The 13,205-nt window shown below is 35.0% G+C and overlaps 1 protein-coding gene across 1 annotated transcript; it reads right to left on the minus strand.

Moving 5' to 3' along the window:
• Positions 1-598: 598 nt before the first annotated feature.
• On the minus strand, positions 599-7,361 carry LOC114280239 (protein OBERON 3). Its single transcript, XM_028222592.2, has 2 exons — positions 5,146-7,361; positions 599-1,339 (listed from the first exon to the last, which is right to left on the minus strand). Exons 1-2 carry the CDS (start codon positions 7,043-7,045, stop codon positions 741-743), a joined length of 2,499 nt encoding a protein of 832 aa, XP_028078393.2. The 5' UTR covers positions 7,046-7,361; the 3' UTR covers positions 599-740.
• Between the last annotated feature and the right edge of the window lie 5,844 nt (positions 7,362-13,205).

The following is a 13,205-nucleotide window of genomic DNA, read 5'->3' on the forward strand; positions in this document are numbered from 1 at the left end:
TATGAGTTTCTTGAAAAAGAATTTTAAGATTGTGTTTGAGTTTGAATCAGGGATTTAAAAGAGAGATTTGGAAATAAAAAAGAATTTTAAGGTTGTGTTTGAGTTTGAATGAGGGATTTGGAAATAATATGAAAAAGAAAAAAAAACTAACTTACATATTTCATTCACATTTTCGTTACATTTTTAACTTATTTTTTTCTTTTTTAAATTAATGATTCAAACACTATCCTAAGCATTAGGCTTCAAATTTTATGATGGTGGTTGACAATTAAATGGTTGGTCAATATAGTAGTTCTTTGTTTTGAGAAATTAATACCAATCTAACAAATGTTTGTACCCAAATCCTGATATGATACCCATTGCTCTTACTCACATAATTAGCTCAAAAAGGAGAATACTGATGTACTTCAAAAAAAAAAAAAAAAAAAAATCAGAATAGATTATGCAAACAAACAACAAAACAGAAATTTTTTTTGCATAGTTTCTCTGATCAGCTCTTTCTTTCAATACTACAAGTTTTAGAGCTCTTTAATCAACAATCAATTTGCACATCAGCCTACTAAGAAGGCAAAGAAAAGATAAAGCAGAATATCCAAAATTTTACAAAAGAAACAATCATTCAATTCACATTTGAAGAAACAACCAGCATCCAAAATGGAAAAAACCAACACACTACATACCATTGTCATGTCATTTAGAAATTAATGCCTACTTGAAGAAGGATAAAAAAAAAAAAGGAATTACACCCACTGTTGCTTTGTTGCCTCCATTCTCTCCAACAAGCCTCCAATCTCAGCTTGCATTCTCATCTTCATCTTGTAGTAATCACAATGTGAATTTTCCAAAATCTTAAACTCCTCCAACTTTCTCCTTTGCCTTTCCTCAGTTTCCTTCAAACACAGTTTCGCAAGCTTCTCAGCATACTCTTCTTCTAATTTCTCACTCTTCATCCGCACCATTCGCCTGTAATTCTCTGCTTCTCTCCTTGCTTCGTCTGCTCGGGTTTGGAACATTCTGGCTTCTGCTTCCTTAATCCGCACAATGCTTTCCAAGCTGTCGAACCTATCTTTCTTCGATAATTTCACAGACCACTCATCTTCGATCATTTTTTCACCCATGAGGGAAGTAGGGTTGAGATCGCTCTCATGGAGATGGAGATTGTGTGACAAGAAGTCCATCCTTGGGTTTCCGGAGCTCATGTTGTAAAAGGAAGACTTTGGAGGCAGTGAGTTGGGTGTTCGACGCGGGGATGATGCATCTTTTCTAAGGATAACTTGAGTTGCTGGTAACTCTTTTGGAGGCGCACTGGAAGAGGGGAACTCTGACATGCCATCTGTGTCTGTCTCACACACACAAAGGTGAGAAAGAAACGGATATAAGTTGAAATTCAAAATAAGAAAGATGACAATGTTTAGAATCTGTTGTATTTTGAAATACTCCTAGAACTTCAAATGAACACAAAGAGGAACAAAGTAAATAAAACAAGGGAAAAGGAATAAAGAAAACTAAAGCACCACATAGATTTGTTGATCAGAAAATAAAAGTCTGCATGGTAAATATTAAGCACAATAAAGGTTTCCTGTAATGAAGGCTTTTTTTATCCATGACATAAACAGATGCAATCACTTGTGAGAAACCAGACCCAAATATCTAAAGCAATATTTGTGTGGATAACAGATTTTGGCCACTTACTGAACCAGACATGACTGTGAGAACCAAGAATTACCTAAGAGTGAATATTTTCATTATTTAAGATCGATTATCACAACGATTGGAGAGATTGGAGCGGATGTGGTCCACAGAATTAAGGCGGAGTGGCTTAAGTGGAGGAGTGTGTTTAGAATACAGTGCGATAAACGAGTACCAATTAGACTAAAAGGAAAGTTCTATAGAGCGACTATTAGACTAGCGATGTTATATAGGACGAAATGTTGGGCAACTAAGAAACAACATATAAAGAAGATGAGTTTTGCTGAGATGAGGATGCTAAGGTAGATGAATGGCAAGACTAGAAAAGACAGAGTTAGGAATAAGTATATTCAAAAATGGGTAGGAGTAGTACTGATAGAAGATAAGTCGAGAGATAATAGATTAAGTTGGTTTGGTCATATACAACGGAGACTAACAGAGAAAGTAGTGCGATACAGTAGCGGTAAATGGTAGTGGAAAGGAAAGGGTAGACCTAATTTGACGTGGACTAGTGTAGTAAATAGAGATATGAATCTCCTTAATTTGGCTAACAAAATGGCCTTAGATAGAGTCAAGTGGAGAAGAATGATTCATACAGCCGATCCCATTTGATGGGACTTAAGGCTTGGCTTGGTTTGGTTTAGTTTAGTTTAAGCCCACTTGTACCCCATTACCTCAAGATTTTATTTTACTGCAGAAACAACCAGAAATGTTGCAATCAATCTGAAATTTCCAAATTGTTCCCATCTCCCATTAACACAGCAGCATAATACTTTGCATTAACCTAATAAAGATAAAAATAAATAAATAAAAACATCTCCAATTTTTTTTTTTTTTCTTGGGCAAAGAATTCCCCAGTTTGTCTAGGTACTTTTCCAACTAGTTTCAACATCCCAAACTCTCCCAGTTCATATTTCTACTTCTCTGTCCTCTCTATGGTGAATAGACAATGTAACCTATACCACATCGCCCTCAAGGCTGGGGATTAGTCCTCATTGACACAATTTGTAATTTTTGAGTAACTACCAGCATCCATGGACGATTAAGAATATATATATATATATATATTATTAGTATTAAGAATAATTTTTACTGGAAAATATATATTGAAAGCTTAAAAGAATGAATCATCATATATATCCTAAATAATTAAGGGTTCAAAAAAATGTGCAGGGAATTATTTGCAATATTCAGGATATTCAAGAAAATTTCGAGAACTATTTGAAAAAGTGGAATAGTTTTGGATTTTGTTCAGTTGATGAAATTATCAAGATATGTTCAGGATAACTTCAAAAATTTGAAGAACTTCGTTATCAAGCACACTACTCCCAGAAAGACAACTTGCCTATTCACTATCAAACAAAAGCACGACTATTTCACAGTGAACAAGTAAGTCAATGTGCGTGTGATATGCAGCACAAACAAAAGCACACTTGCTAGCACCAATGGGCAGTAGTTAAGTTTTTTATTTATTTTAAAATGAAGGCCAAAACTGAGATGCAGACAAAAACAGTAGTAAAAAGTGAAGCTCCATACTGTGAAAAAAGGAGAGGAAATAAATAAAGAAAAAAAGAAGACAAACTCCTGTCATTCACATACCCTATTGAAACCTTTAACATACAACATTCTCCAACCTAAATCTTAGCCAAATTGGCCAAGCTGATTCAACAAACATCATCACCCTATTCTTAAATAATAAGAAAAAACCCATTCACTCTCTAGGGAAAAAAAAAAAAAATATCCAATAGAAATCTGGGTCTCCAAATCGGGGCCAAGCTGATTCAACAAATAACATTACCCTATTCTTTAAACAATAAGAAAAAAATCATTCACTCTCAAGAAAGAAAATATCCAATAGAAGAGTTTACCAGGAATTGCTACCATGCAGGTTATTCAGACAACTCATACTGTGCCACTCTCAGGAAGAGTTTGGGCCTCCTTTAAATCCAGTAGGGAGCATGCTTATGGGGGAGCCATTTAGAAACTAGACTTTTGGTTTTGGTCAAAATATTGCACTAACAAATGCTTCCCGTGAGCCATGTTTTGTTTTGCGGCTTTGTTTAGTCACTTCGTCAGGGAAAGCAGTTAAGGTTTTCTGTTTCAGTACCCCGGCCCCTTTCAATACTAATCTTCTCCAAGTTCTACCTGGTATTATTGAAAGTGATATGCTATACAAACTAACAAAATGTATGAACTTTTCTTACTCAAATATGTGGCATGCAGTAATGAAATTTTGGAATCTCAAATTGGACCCACCCATTAGAATAATATGACAAGGACAAGTAATGTAAGAAAGGTTTGTAAAAGTGGTTAGTTTGTATAGCATTATTATTATTGAAATATAGGCCAAAATATTAATTGCAGCTTGTGATTTTAAACTGATAGTTCATCTTCAAGTTTAATGATGATTTCAGATACATTTGCTTTTGAGAAAACTAGAATTTTTGTTGGTTAAAATTTTATGACTTAATGCTTTGGAATTTAGATGATTTAAAGTTGTTCTCAAATAATCAAAATCATTAGGGTTTTGGATCTTCTTTCCTATACAATCCTTATGTGGGTGTCCGCTAGGCACTAACTCATCATGCCCCATTCAGGCCTTGTCTGAAACAACTAAGGTGTTTTGGTCTCTCAAACTCTCTCAAAGGCAACGGTGCCTTGGTCCCATAGATACCCCCATAGACCTACCAATCTAATTAAAAATGTCAATATAAATCATATGTTATCTTTTGTCAAGTTGTAAGTGTTTAAACAAACAATTTTCATCACAATTTTAGAATTTAATCTTCAAATGTCTTTCGTGTTTCCTTCTCAAGAGTAGGTTGACATAGAACTATAGGATTGAAATTCCTCTCATAGGTCAGTTTGTAGGGTTGGACATGCTTTTAGGAGTGTCCGAGAGTGTTGGTGTTGGACACGACATGTTTACTTTGCAGAAGTGTCTATGCCTTCCTAGGCTACAATTTAAGCAATTCAATTTTTCAGTACTTACAAGAGCTCGTAATTTTTATGTTACAGATGATAGAAAAATTTCAGTACTCAAAACAATAGTTTTTTACATTTGTCTACCAGCGATTGTTCTGCAAACTCTCCTTTTTTTTTTTCCTTCTTTTTTTTGTTTGTGTGTGTGTGTGTGTATTTCAATGTTGAGGACATGTAATTGCAAATATCATTTGTAAACTCCAACCAATTAGCATTTTAGCTATCAGATGATCATAATTACAATATGTAACATACAAGAATAGCAATGTAACAACAAATCATCCTCAATTGGAAATTATTGTGTGACATTAGGGCAACAAATTCCATCATGCAAACACAAGCACCTGGCTTCAAATATTAAAAGTCGATTTGTAAGAAAAACTTAATTTCCAAATAAACTTCAAAGAATAAGATCACACAAGCTAACAACTAAATTGAAAATTATAAGTAATAAGACAAGGTTCTCAGACTTACAATTGAAAAACTGAAAGATGAGATTGCAGACATCTGAAGGAGACATCATTTTACTTTCAAGTTTAGAGAGCATTTCATCAGCCTTAATATGCAACTCCTTGCCTTTGAAATCTTCACTTCCCCGAAAGATTTTCCTAACACAGTCGAGCTCCTTCATCACGATTTCGGGACCCCAGTTTTTTGCACAAGACATAAACACATCCTTTACAAACCCAAACATCTCTGAAGCATGAGCACACCCAAGGCAGTGAAATTGCATCTCAGTTGTCCCCGTGGGCCCCTTCAAGCTGGGACCTGGCTTTATGAGATTCTTTTGGATGCCACAGGCAGCATGGCACCAATGGGAACAAACATCACAACCAACCCAACTGCAAGTATTGCTGGCACAGTCAAAGTTCAAACAGACAGGACACATGCACTCACTACAAAATCCTTTTTTTGTCGAGCAAATCTTGCAATCGCAGTCTTCAACAGGCAACATCCTCTTGCAATTTACGTTTCGACATCTTTCGAGTAAGAAGATTTCCACAAGCTCTGTTGAGGGAATGCACGCTTTGTCAGATAAGAAACTTCCAAGACCCAATTTTATGGCAACCAAAATTTCCAATTGGTTTTTGTAGGACTTTGAGAGCATTTCTTTGGTAAGATCAGATCTTCTCTCGAGCCGGTTCTGGAGGCTCACTAATTCCTCTCTCCTCACGGGTGTTGCAATGAGATTCTTTAAGTATTCCTTTGTGGATTCAATTGTTTCATCAGGAAGCTCTTGAATTACTTGAGACATGACAGGTATAGACTCTGAAACAATTTCTCGAAGAATCCTTCCTGGTTTAGACAGCTTACGAGCTCTTCCCCCATCTAAACTCTCCACACCTCTCATGTGCTCTGAACCTCTTCCTCTTGAATCGCCTGACTGAGTGTCCATCCTTGGCCTTGCAGGCAATTCAGAAGGAAAAAATGAATGGTTATCGGAGCTTGTTGTTCGATAATGACTGTTACAAGAATCCTTGTTCATCACCCGATTACCTTGCATCAACGAAAACGCTCCACCACCATGATTGGACAAAGTAACGCCGTCTCCTATTGGCCTAAATCGACTATGAACTGATCCATTAGTTCCCTCCCCACCATTCCAAATCTGATCACAGTCTCTCCTATGACTCCCCACTGAATATTCATAATTCTCTGTTGAATTCCGAGTAAGCGAGCAACTGGGGTTGTGTGAAAAAGGGTGGGAATATGAATACGACAATGAAGCTGCCGTAAAATCATTAGAGTATGTGGTTTGGGTGTTGTTATTTGATGGCACAAAGGACTGTATACTCCGACTAGGCATCGGCCTGGTCGGGGGATCAGCATTTGGTACTGGATTTGATGCAGCTAGAGAGAGTGACACATCAGGCAAAGCTAGAGAAAGATTAAGAGTGTCTAGCTTAGGCTTCTTGTCTCTATTATCTCTCTCAATTTCTTCATCCTTAACCTCTCTCTTCGATAAATTCACATTCAATTGCAGAAAATCTCTCTCTACCCATCTATTATCATTATCCTCATCCTCATTTCGATCGTCACAAACTACTTCTTTTCCTTTATAACTCACTTTATCTAATGAATTCAATAAATTTTTCCCTGGAATCTCTTTCTCGGGAAAACCCAACTTGGAATTATCACAAAGATAGCTAAGGGTAAGCTCTTGGGAGCTAAAATTCGCAGTTTTTGAGGGTTTTGACTGAAACCCATCACAAACCATGTCTGATTCCCTCAGAAAATCAATACCCTTTTCAGAAAAACCGATCTTCTCATCTGGGTTCTCCAGATTTTGGTCAGAAATGTTCTGGGTGAGCTTGTTCTGAGAGTTTTCTTCTCCAGAGACATCACCAATAGATAGATCTTTCTCCTTCAACATGATTACAGTCTACAGACAAGGAGAGGAAGAGAGAGAGAGAGAGAGAGAGAGAGAGATATCAGAACGTACCAGTGAGAGGCAAGAGAGAATCAAAGGGCAGCTCTGGGGGGACTAATCTTGTTCAGTTCTTTCGCTCTGGCCTTGCTTTGATTCTCTTGGACTCCACCACAGCTCCGCAATGGCTGTGTTTTCTTGAGAGAGAGAGACAGAGAGGAGGTTTGTTTGTTCATTGGTTTTAAGTGAGATTACAGAAATGACCCATCATTTGGGGGTCAATTACTATTGCTGGGTTTGCAGTGGGAATTGGGATCCTCCCCTTGAGCCCCCTCCTTCATTCCCTCCTTGTAGGGGCCTTCGGGTCCACTTTGAGGCTCAGTTTTGATAATTCGAACCGTTCATATTTTTAGATTTATTCAGTATATCATACCTGTAAAAAATCAAGTTGATCGAATATCATAAAGTATGTGTTCGGAAAACTGTTTATTAAAAAATAGTTTGTAGTCCCAATTTTCTGAACGCATACTTTCTGATATCCGATCAACTTAATTTTTTACAGGTATAATATACTGAATAAATCTAAAAATATGAACGGTTCGGATTATCAAAACTGGGTCTCAAAGTGGACCCGAAGGCCCCTGCAAGGAGGGAATGAAGGAGGGGGCTCAAGGAGGGGATCTGGACTCAGTGGAGTGGTCCTCCTCTCTCTCCTGGTTGATTCCTGAATGTTGAATACGTACATGTATAACGGCAATGAAAAACTATTTCTTGCTACTTTCCTCTTCGTTGTATTCTAAAAAGTCTAAACGTGTAAGACTATGGAGGCGTTTGTTTGGGTTTTTTTAATCAACTTATAACTTTTAATATTGAAAAAATTATTTTAAATTGTTTGATTTAACTTATTTCAAATAGTTTCTGATTCTAATAATTTATTTTGACTTAAAAAAATTAATTCTGAGGAGCTACTCACCCCTTACTTCTAATTATCAATTTTTGCTATTAATTTATGATTATATTCTTAGATTTTTTTATTTTTTATTTTTTTTAAAATAGAAAAAGACCTAAATGGATTATAATTTTTTTTTTTTTGAGAAATGTAGGCAAGTAGTGAATAATAAAAAAATAAAAGTTAATTGAAAAAATTACTTCACAACTTATTTAACAAGCACTGCTCATCAACTTAAATCTATAATCCAACAGTTACACTAAACAGATTAACAACTTCTTATTAAATTCATAATCTATAATCTGTTAAGTTATAATCTATAATATGTTTTAACAGCCATACCAAACGGGACCCATATCTAACTGTGAATTAAATTTAAATTTAATAAAAATATATATATTTTTTCAAGTCTAACGATTTTATCAAATCAATATTAAATTGAAAATTTTATTTTTTTTCTATCAAACTGAGGACCAACTTCGAAGATTTTATTTTTCTCTCATCAAACTGAAGATTAACTTTTCTTTAATTAAATTACTGTTCATTATCGTTGCCAAATATCCTCCCGAATAACCACCTCAAGACAAAAAAAAAAGTAAAAAAATTACACTGGCAGGTTGAACGTCGGACAACCACATCAAGACAAAATAAATAAATAAATAAAAATTTACATTGGCTTGTCGATTAGCCAGACATCCGTTTAGTCATTATTCCGTCGATCAGTTATTTGATGAAAACTCTAAAATCCTATGTTGGGGCACTTGATATCAAAAGAAACTTTTACTCAAATTCGATGAAAAAATTGATATACCGTTGGAAATGCTCTAAGAGAATTTTTAATGGTGTATCAAATTTTTATTAAATATGAGTAAAAATTTAAGTAAAAGATCCATTCGATATCAAGTGCTCTAACAGAAGTTTTTTAAGTTTTATCATAACACCGGTCAACCGGGCAGACTATGGGGCAGATGTCCGGCCGGTCGATCGTTAGTGTAAATTTTTCACAAATTTTTGCTTTGAGATGGTCATCTGGGAGGTCAACTGGGTAGATGACAGGACAAATGTCCAACCGGTTGACCAGTCAGTGTAAATTTTTCACAAATTTTTGCTTTGAGGTGGTCATCCGGGAGGTTAACTGGGTAGATGACCGGACAAATGTCCAACCGGTTGACCAGCCAGTGTAAATTTTTCACAAATTTTTGCTTTGAGGTGATCATCTGAAGGACATCCGGTGGTGAAAATCCAACAACTATAAATAGTAATTTGATAAAAGGCACATCCATCCTCAATCTAATGAAAGATTTGATCAATTCTAAATTGGATGAAAGATTTGGTGTTGGAGTAGCAAAAAGTAAGTTTTTTTTATCAAATTTAAATTTGATGAAACATTTGATGAATCATTGGAGATGGGCTAAAGTGTTGAGTTATTTTTCATCCCAATTCATTTTTTAATTTTTTAAATTATAAAAACATATAAATAAAATTTTTAAATTATTAAGAATTATTATTTTATCTCTTAAATTATAAAAGTATACAAATTAACTCTTTAAATTATTAGGGTGTTTTACTTTGACCACTTTTATTAAGAGGTTCAATAGTTTTTATATTTAATAGGTCTATTTGTAAGTTTTTATAATCTATAAGGCAAAATGACACTTTACAATAGTTTAAAAAATTCATTTATGCACCATTATAATTTATGGGATCAAATTTATATATTAATGGATTTTTGTATAAATAACCCCAAGGAGTTACCACCAACCATAGAAAGCAAGAATAAATATATACATATATTAACAGTTAGTCCACACCTAATATGTGTACAATTTAAATAAATAAAAATAAAATAAATATTTATTACATATTTCGTTATCAAATAAAAAATTTGATGTTCTAGTCCCATGTTCCTCCTCTATCCTTTTTTTTTTTTTTTTTTTAAATGGAGAAATTAACACTTGGCGTAACGAGAGAGAAGTTTCAAGACACCTCCAAAGGTGTTCACTTTATAATAACTAATGGGCGGTACACGTAATACGTGTGCAATTTAAATAAATAAGTATAAAAATAAATAACAAAATTAATATCATAATATGTATATTGTCTAAATAATAAGAGCGTTCTTAATAAAATTCAAAGTCTTGAGTTCTAGTCTAGCTCACGTCTTTAAATAATATTTTTTTATTTTATGATAGAAAAATTTGTCACGTGACAGAAGAAAAAGCCACCACATACTAGTAGATACTGTAACGCCCTCAAAAAAACAACATTAAACCCATCAAGTAAGACATGCATTTACATATAAACTAACCACATTCCTTTATTCATTAGAGTTCCATTACATAAGTACTCCCTCCGTCCCATAATATTAGTCCCTTATTCCATTTTTCATTGTCCCAAAATATTAGTCCCTCTTCAAAAATCAAGTACAAAAATAATATAAATTTCCCATTTTGCCCTTCTTTTAAATTCATAAATAATATAAAAAGTACAATTATGACATTGATATTCTCAAAAAAGTGTACTATCAAAGGGTAATTTTGGAAAACCAACTTTTTAAAAGTACAATAATTGTACTACCAAAAAAAGTTGGATTCCCCAAAAGGGACCATTATTTTGGGACGGAGGGAGTATTACATGTTAACATCAAAACAAAATGCCTTACAGGCTTACAGCTTTCCAAGTTAACACTTGGTTACAAACAAAGAGTACTAACTCGTTTACACAAAAAGTCCTTGGCTTGAAGTTACATGTAATACATCAAAAGTAAAACGACAAAACATGTCCGCCTCTAGCCTCCCAAGCTATGTTCTTGGAGGTGGCATGCTTCCTGCACCTGAAAATGATATTCCCATATAGGGTGAGGCACAGCCTAGTAGAAATATACTAAACCAACCATGAACAATGACTAAAATATTAGCAATTGATAGATGGCTAACACAGATACATTCACATAAATTACACATTTATGTCATACAACTTACGAGTCCAAGTTACCTTTCATTTTTCCCTTTTTCAACAGATAAGCATGCTAGCTCTATCATCATTTCAACAGATATGTATAAAAACAATATCCACATTCACAGATAAGCATATGAGCTATATCCACATTCTACACAGATATGTATAACCACAATATCCACAGATAAGCGTATAAGCTATATCCACACTTCACAAAGATAAGCATATAAGCTCTATCTTCACTTCTCTAGACAAGCATACGAGCTGTATCTACAGAGTTCATCCCCTGTCTTCTCCCAACACTATCCGGTTTAGAGGTACATCCCCTATCTTCCCCTAAACCGCGGAGTACATCCCCTATCTCCTCCTCTACACATAACGTATACAAACACAATGGTTCTATATACATCACCCAATACATACAGTTAATGTATTCTATCAACCGTCAAGTTCCATAACACATTTCATTGATTAGTTTTCAGTTTGCCTAATCATCATGCATTGTCTACAACAATCACGACTATCCTCCACCGATAGCCCAAAGCAGTTATTTCTAAACAGAAAATAAATGCACAATGGATATTCAATCAACATTTCATTTCTTCATTCTTCCTAATTAATTATTCCAATTAATTAAACAATGTAATTAGGTCAATTCCCATAATTAACATTTCAACCCTTAGGTCCCATTTTCATCAATGATTCAACAATCATTCCATTTTTCTATGCCAAACATACATCTAGGTTTATTATGAATTAAAACCCCAACTTTTGTAAAATTGCACAAAAGCCCCAAACTTTCACAAAATTACCAAACCAACCCCATCATTTCAAAATGCCAAAATTTAAAGACAAAACCCATAGAGAGGAGTAGGATATCCCTACCTTGAAGTTTTAGCCAAAAAGGAAATGAAGACTCGAAGATCAACTTGCTCCAAATCCAAACTTTTTTCAGATTAAATCGAAGCTCTCAACGCCCTCTATCTTTTTAACAAAGGCCCTAGGCTAGATTCACACCCTAGGGAGATCAAATCTTAGAGAGAGTGCAAGTTTAGAGAGAGAGAGGCTCGGATCAAGGGTTAGATCAAAGAAAAGAAGTGAAAAAGTGATGTTTAAGACGCTGTTGTACGCTGATATAAAACACGCTCGCTCGAGCGAAGGCTTGGTCGCTCGAGCTACCAGACACAGAAAACTCTCGCTCGAGCCAAGAAGTTCTCGGTCGAGCGAAGAAAAATCCAGACCGCTCGAGCGAAGGAAGCTCGCTCGAGCCAAGAAAGACAGCTCTCAGGTCCAGAACCAGGTGCAACCGCTCGCTCGAGCGAGCCACTCTGGCTCGACCCACCAAACACGAACCCACTCTCGCTCGAGCGACCAACTCCTCGCTCGAGCGAAGGTCCAAAATTCTGGGCAGCAACACTAGGCTCCCGAACACAACCCACCTGTCACAAACCTGCCCAACACATCCTATAACTCAATATACAAAGTAAAGATGATACAAACATGATAATAAACAACAACCAACATCCACGGACACATGTCCGGATCACTGTACAATAAGGGTAAACCCGGGATCGCTATAGATACCAAGTCGTATACTCACATACATAATATTATAAGGGTCTTGCTACATCCCCTAAAAATATCTCCCCTAATCCCCCTAATTTCCATATCAAGTAAAAAAAAAAAAAAAAAAAAGGAAAAAGTTGCCCAAATTGGAAATTAGGGGGATTAGGGGGGGGGAAATTTTAGGGCTCTAAATCATTTTCCATATTATAAATACTAGTGGTTGGCACATGCATCGCGTTTGTAATTTAAATAAATAAAAACATATATCATATTTTGTGTGTCACTAATAAAAATGTTCTTTATCAAACTTAGGCCAAGTTTGAAAAAATTAAAAAAGTGCACTTTTTGTCTTTTTGGACTAAAAAGTTGAGGTTGAAAATATGGATGTTTGGGTTAACTTTTTGACTTTTTATTGAAAAATGTATAATAAAAAATTGTAAAAATTGATTTGTAGGGAAAAATTTGAATTGGGAGTTGTGCAGCCGTAATTGTTGACTTTTGATGAATAGTGTTAACTTTTTAACTTTTTGAGTAACTTTTTAACTTTTTGACTTTTTTGAAAGTACCCAAAGCCTTAAAGTGTTAGGTTTCAGTTTCGCCCTGACATTTTTCTTTTCAAATTAAAAGAACCACTTGGCACCTATAGATAGAACTTAGAAGATACATAAGTTTGTTTGGGAATAACTTTTTTAA

The sequence above is a fragment of the Camellia sinensis genome, chromosome 5, assembly GCF_055761805.1.
Source record: "Camellia sinensis isolate YWXY chromosome 5, ASM5576180v1, whole genome shotgun sequence".
Lineage (NCBI taxonomy): Eukaryota > Viridiplantae > Streptophyta > Magnoliopsida > Ericales > Theaceae > Camellia > Camellia sinensis.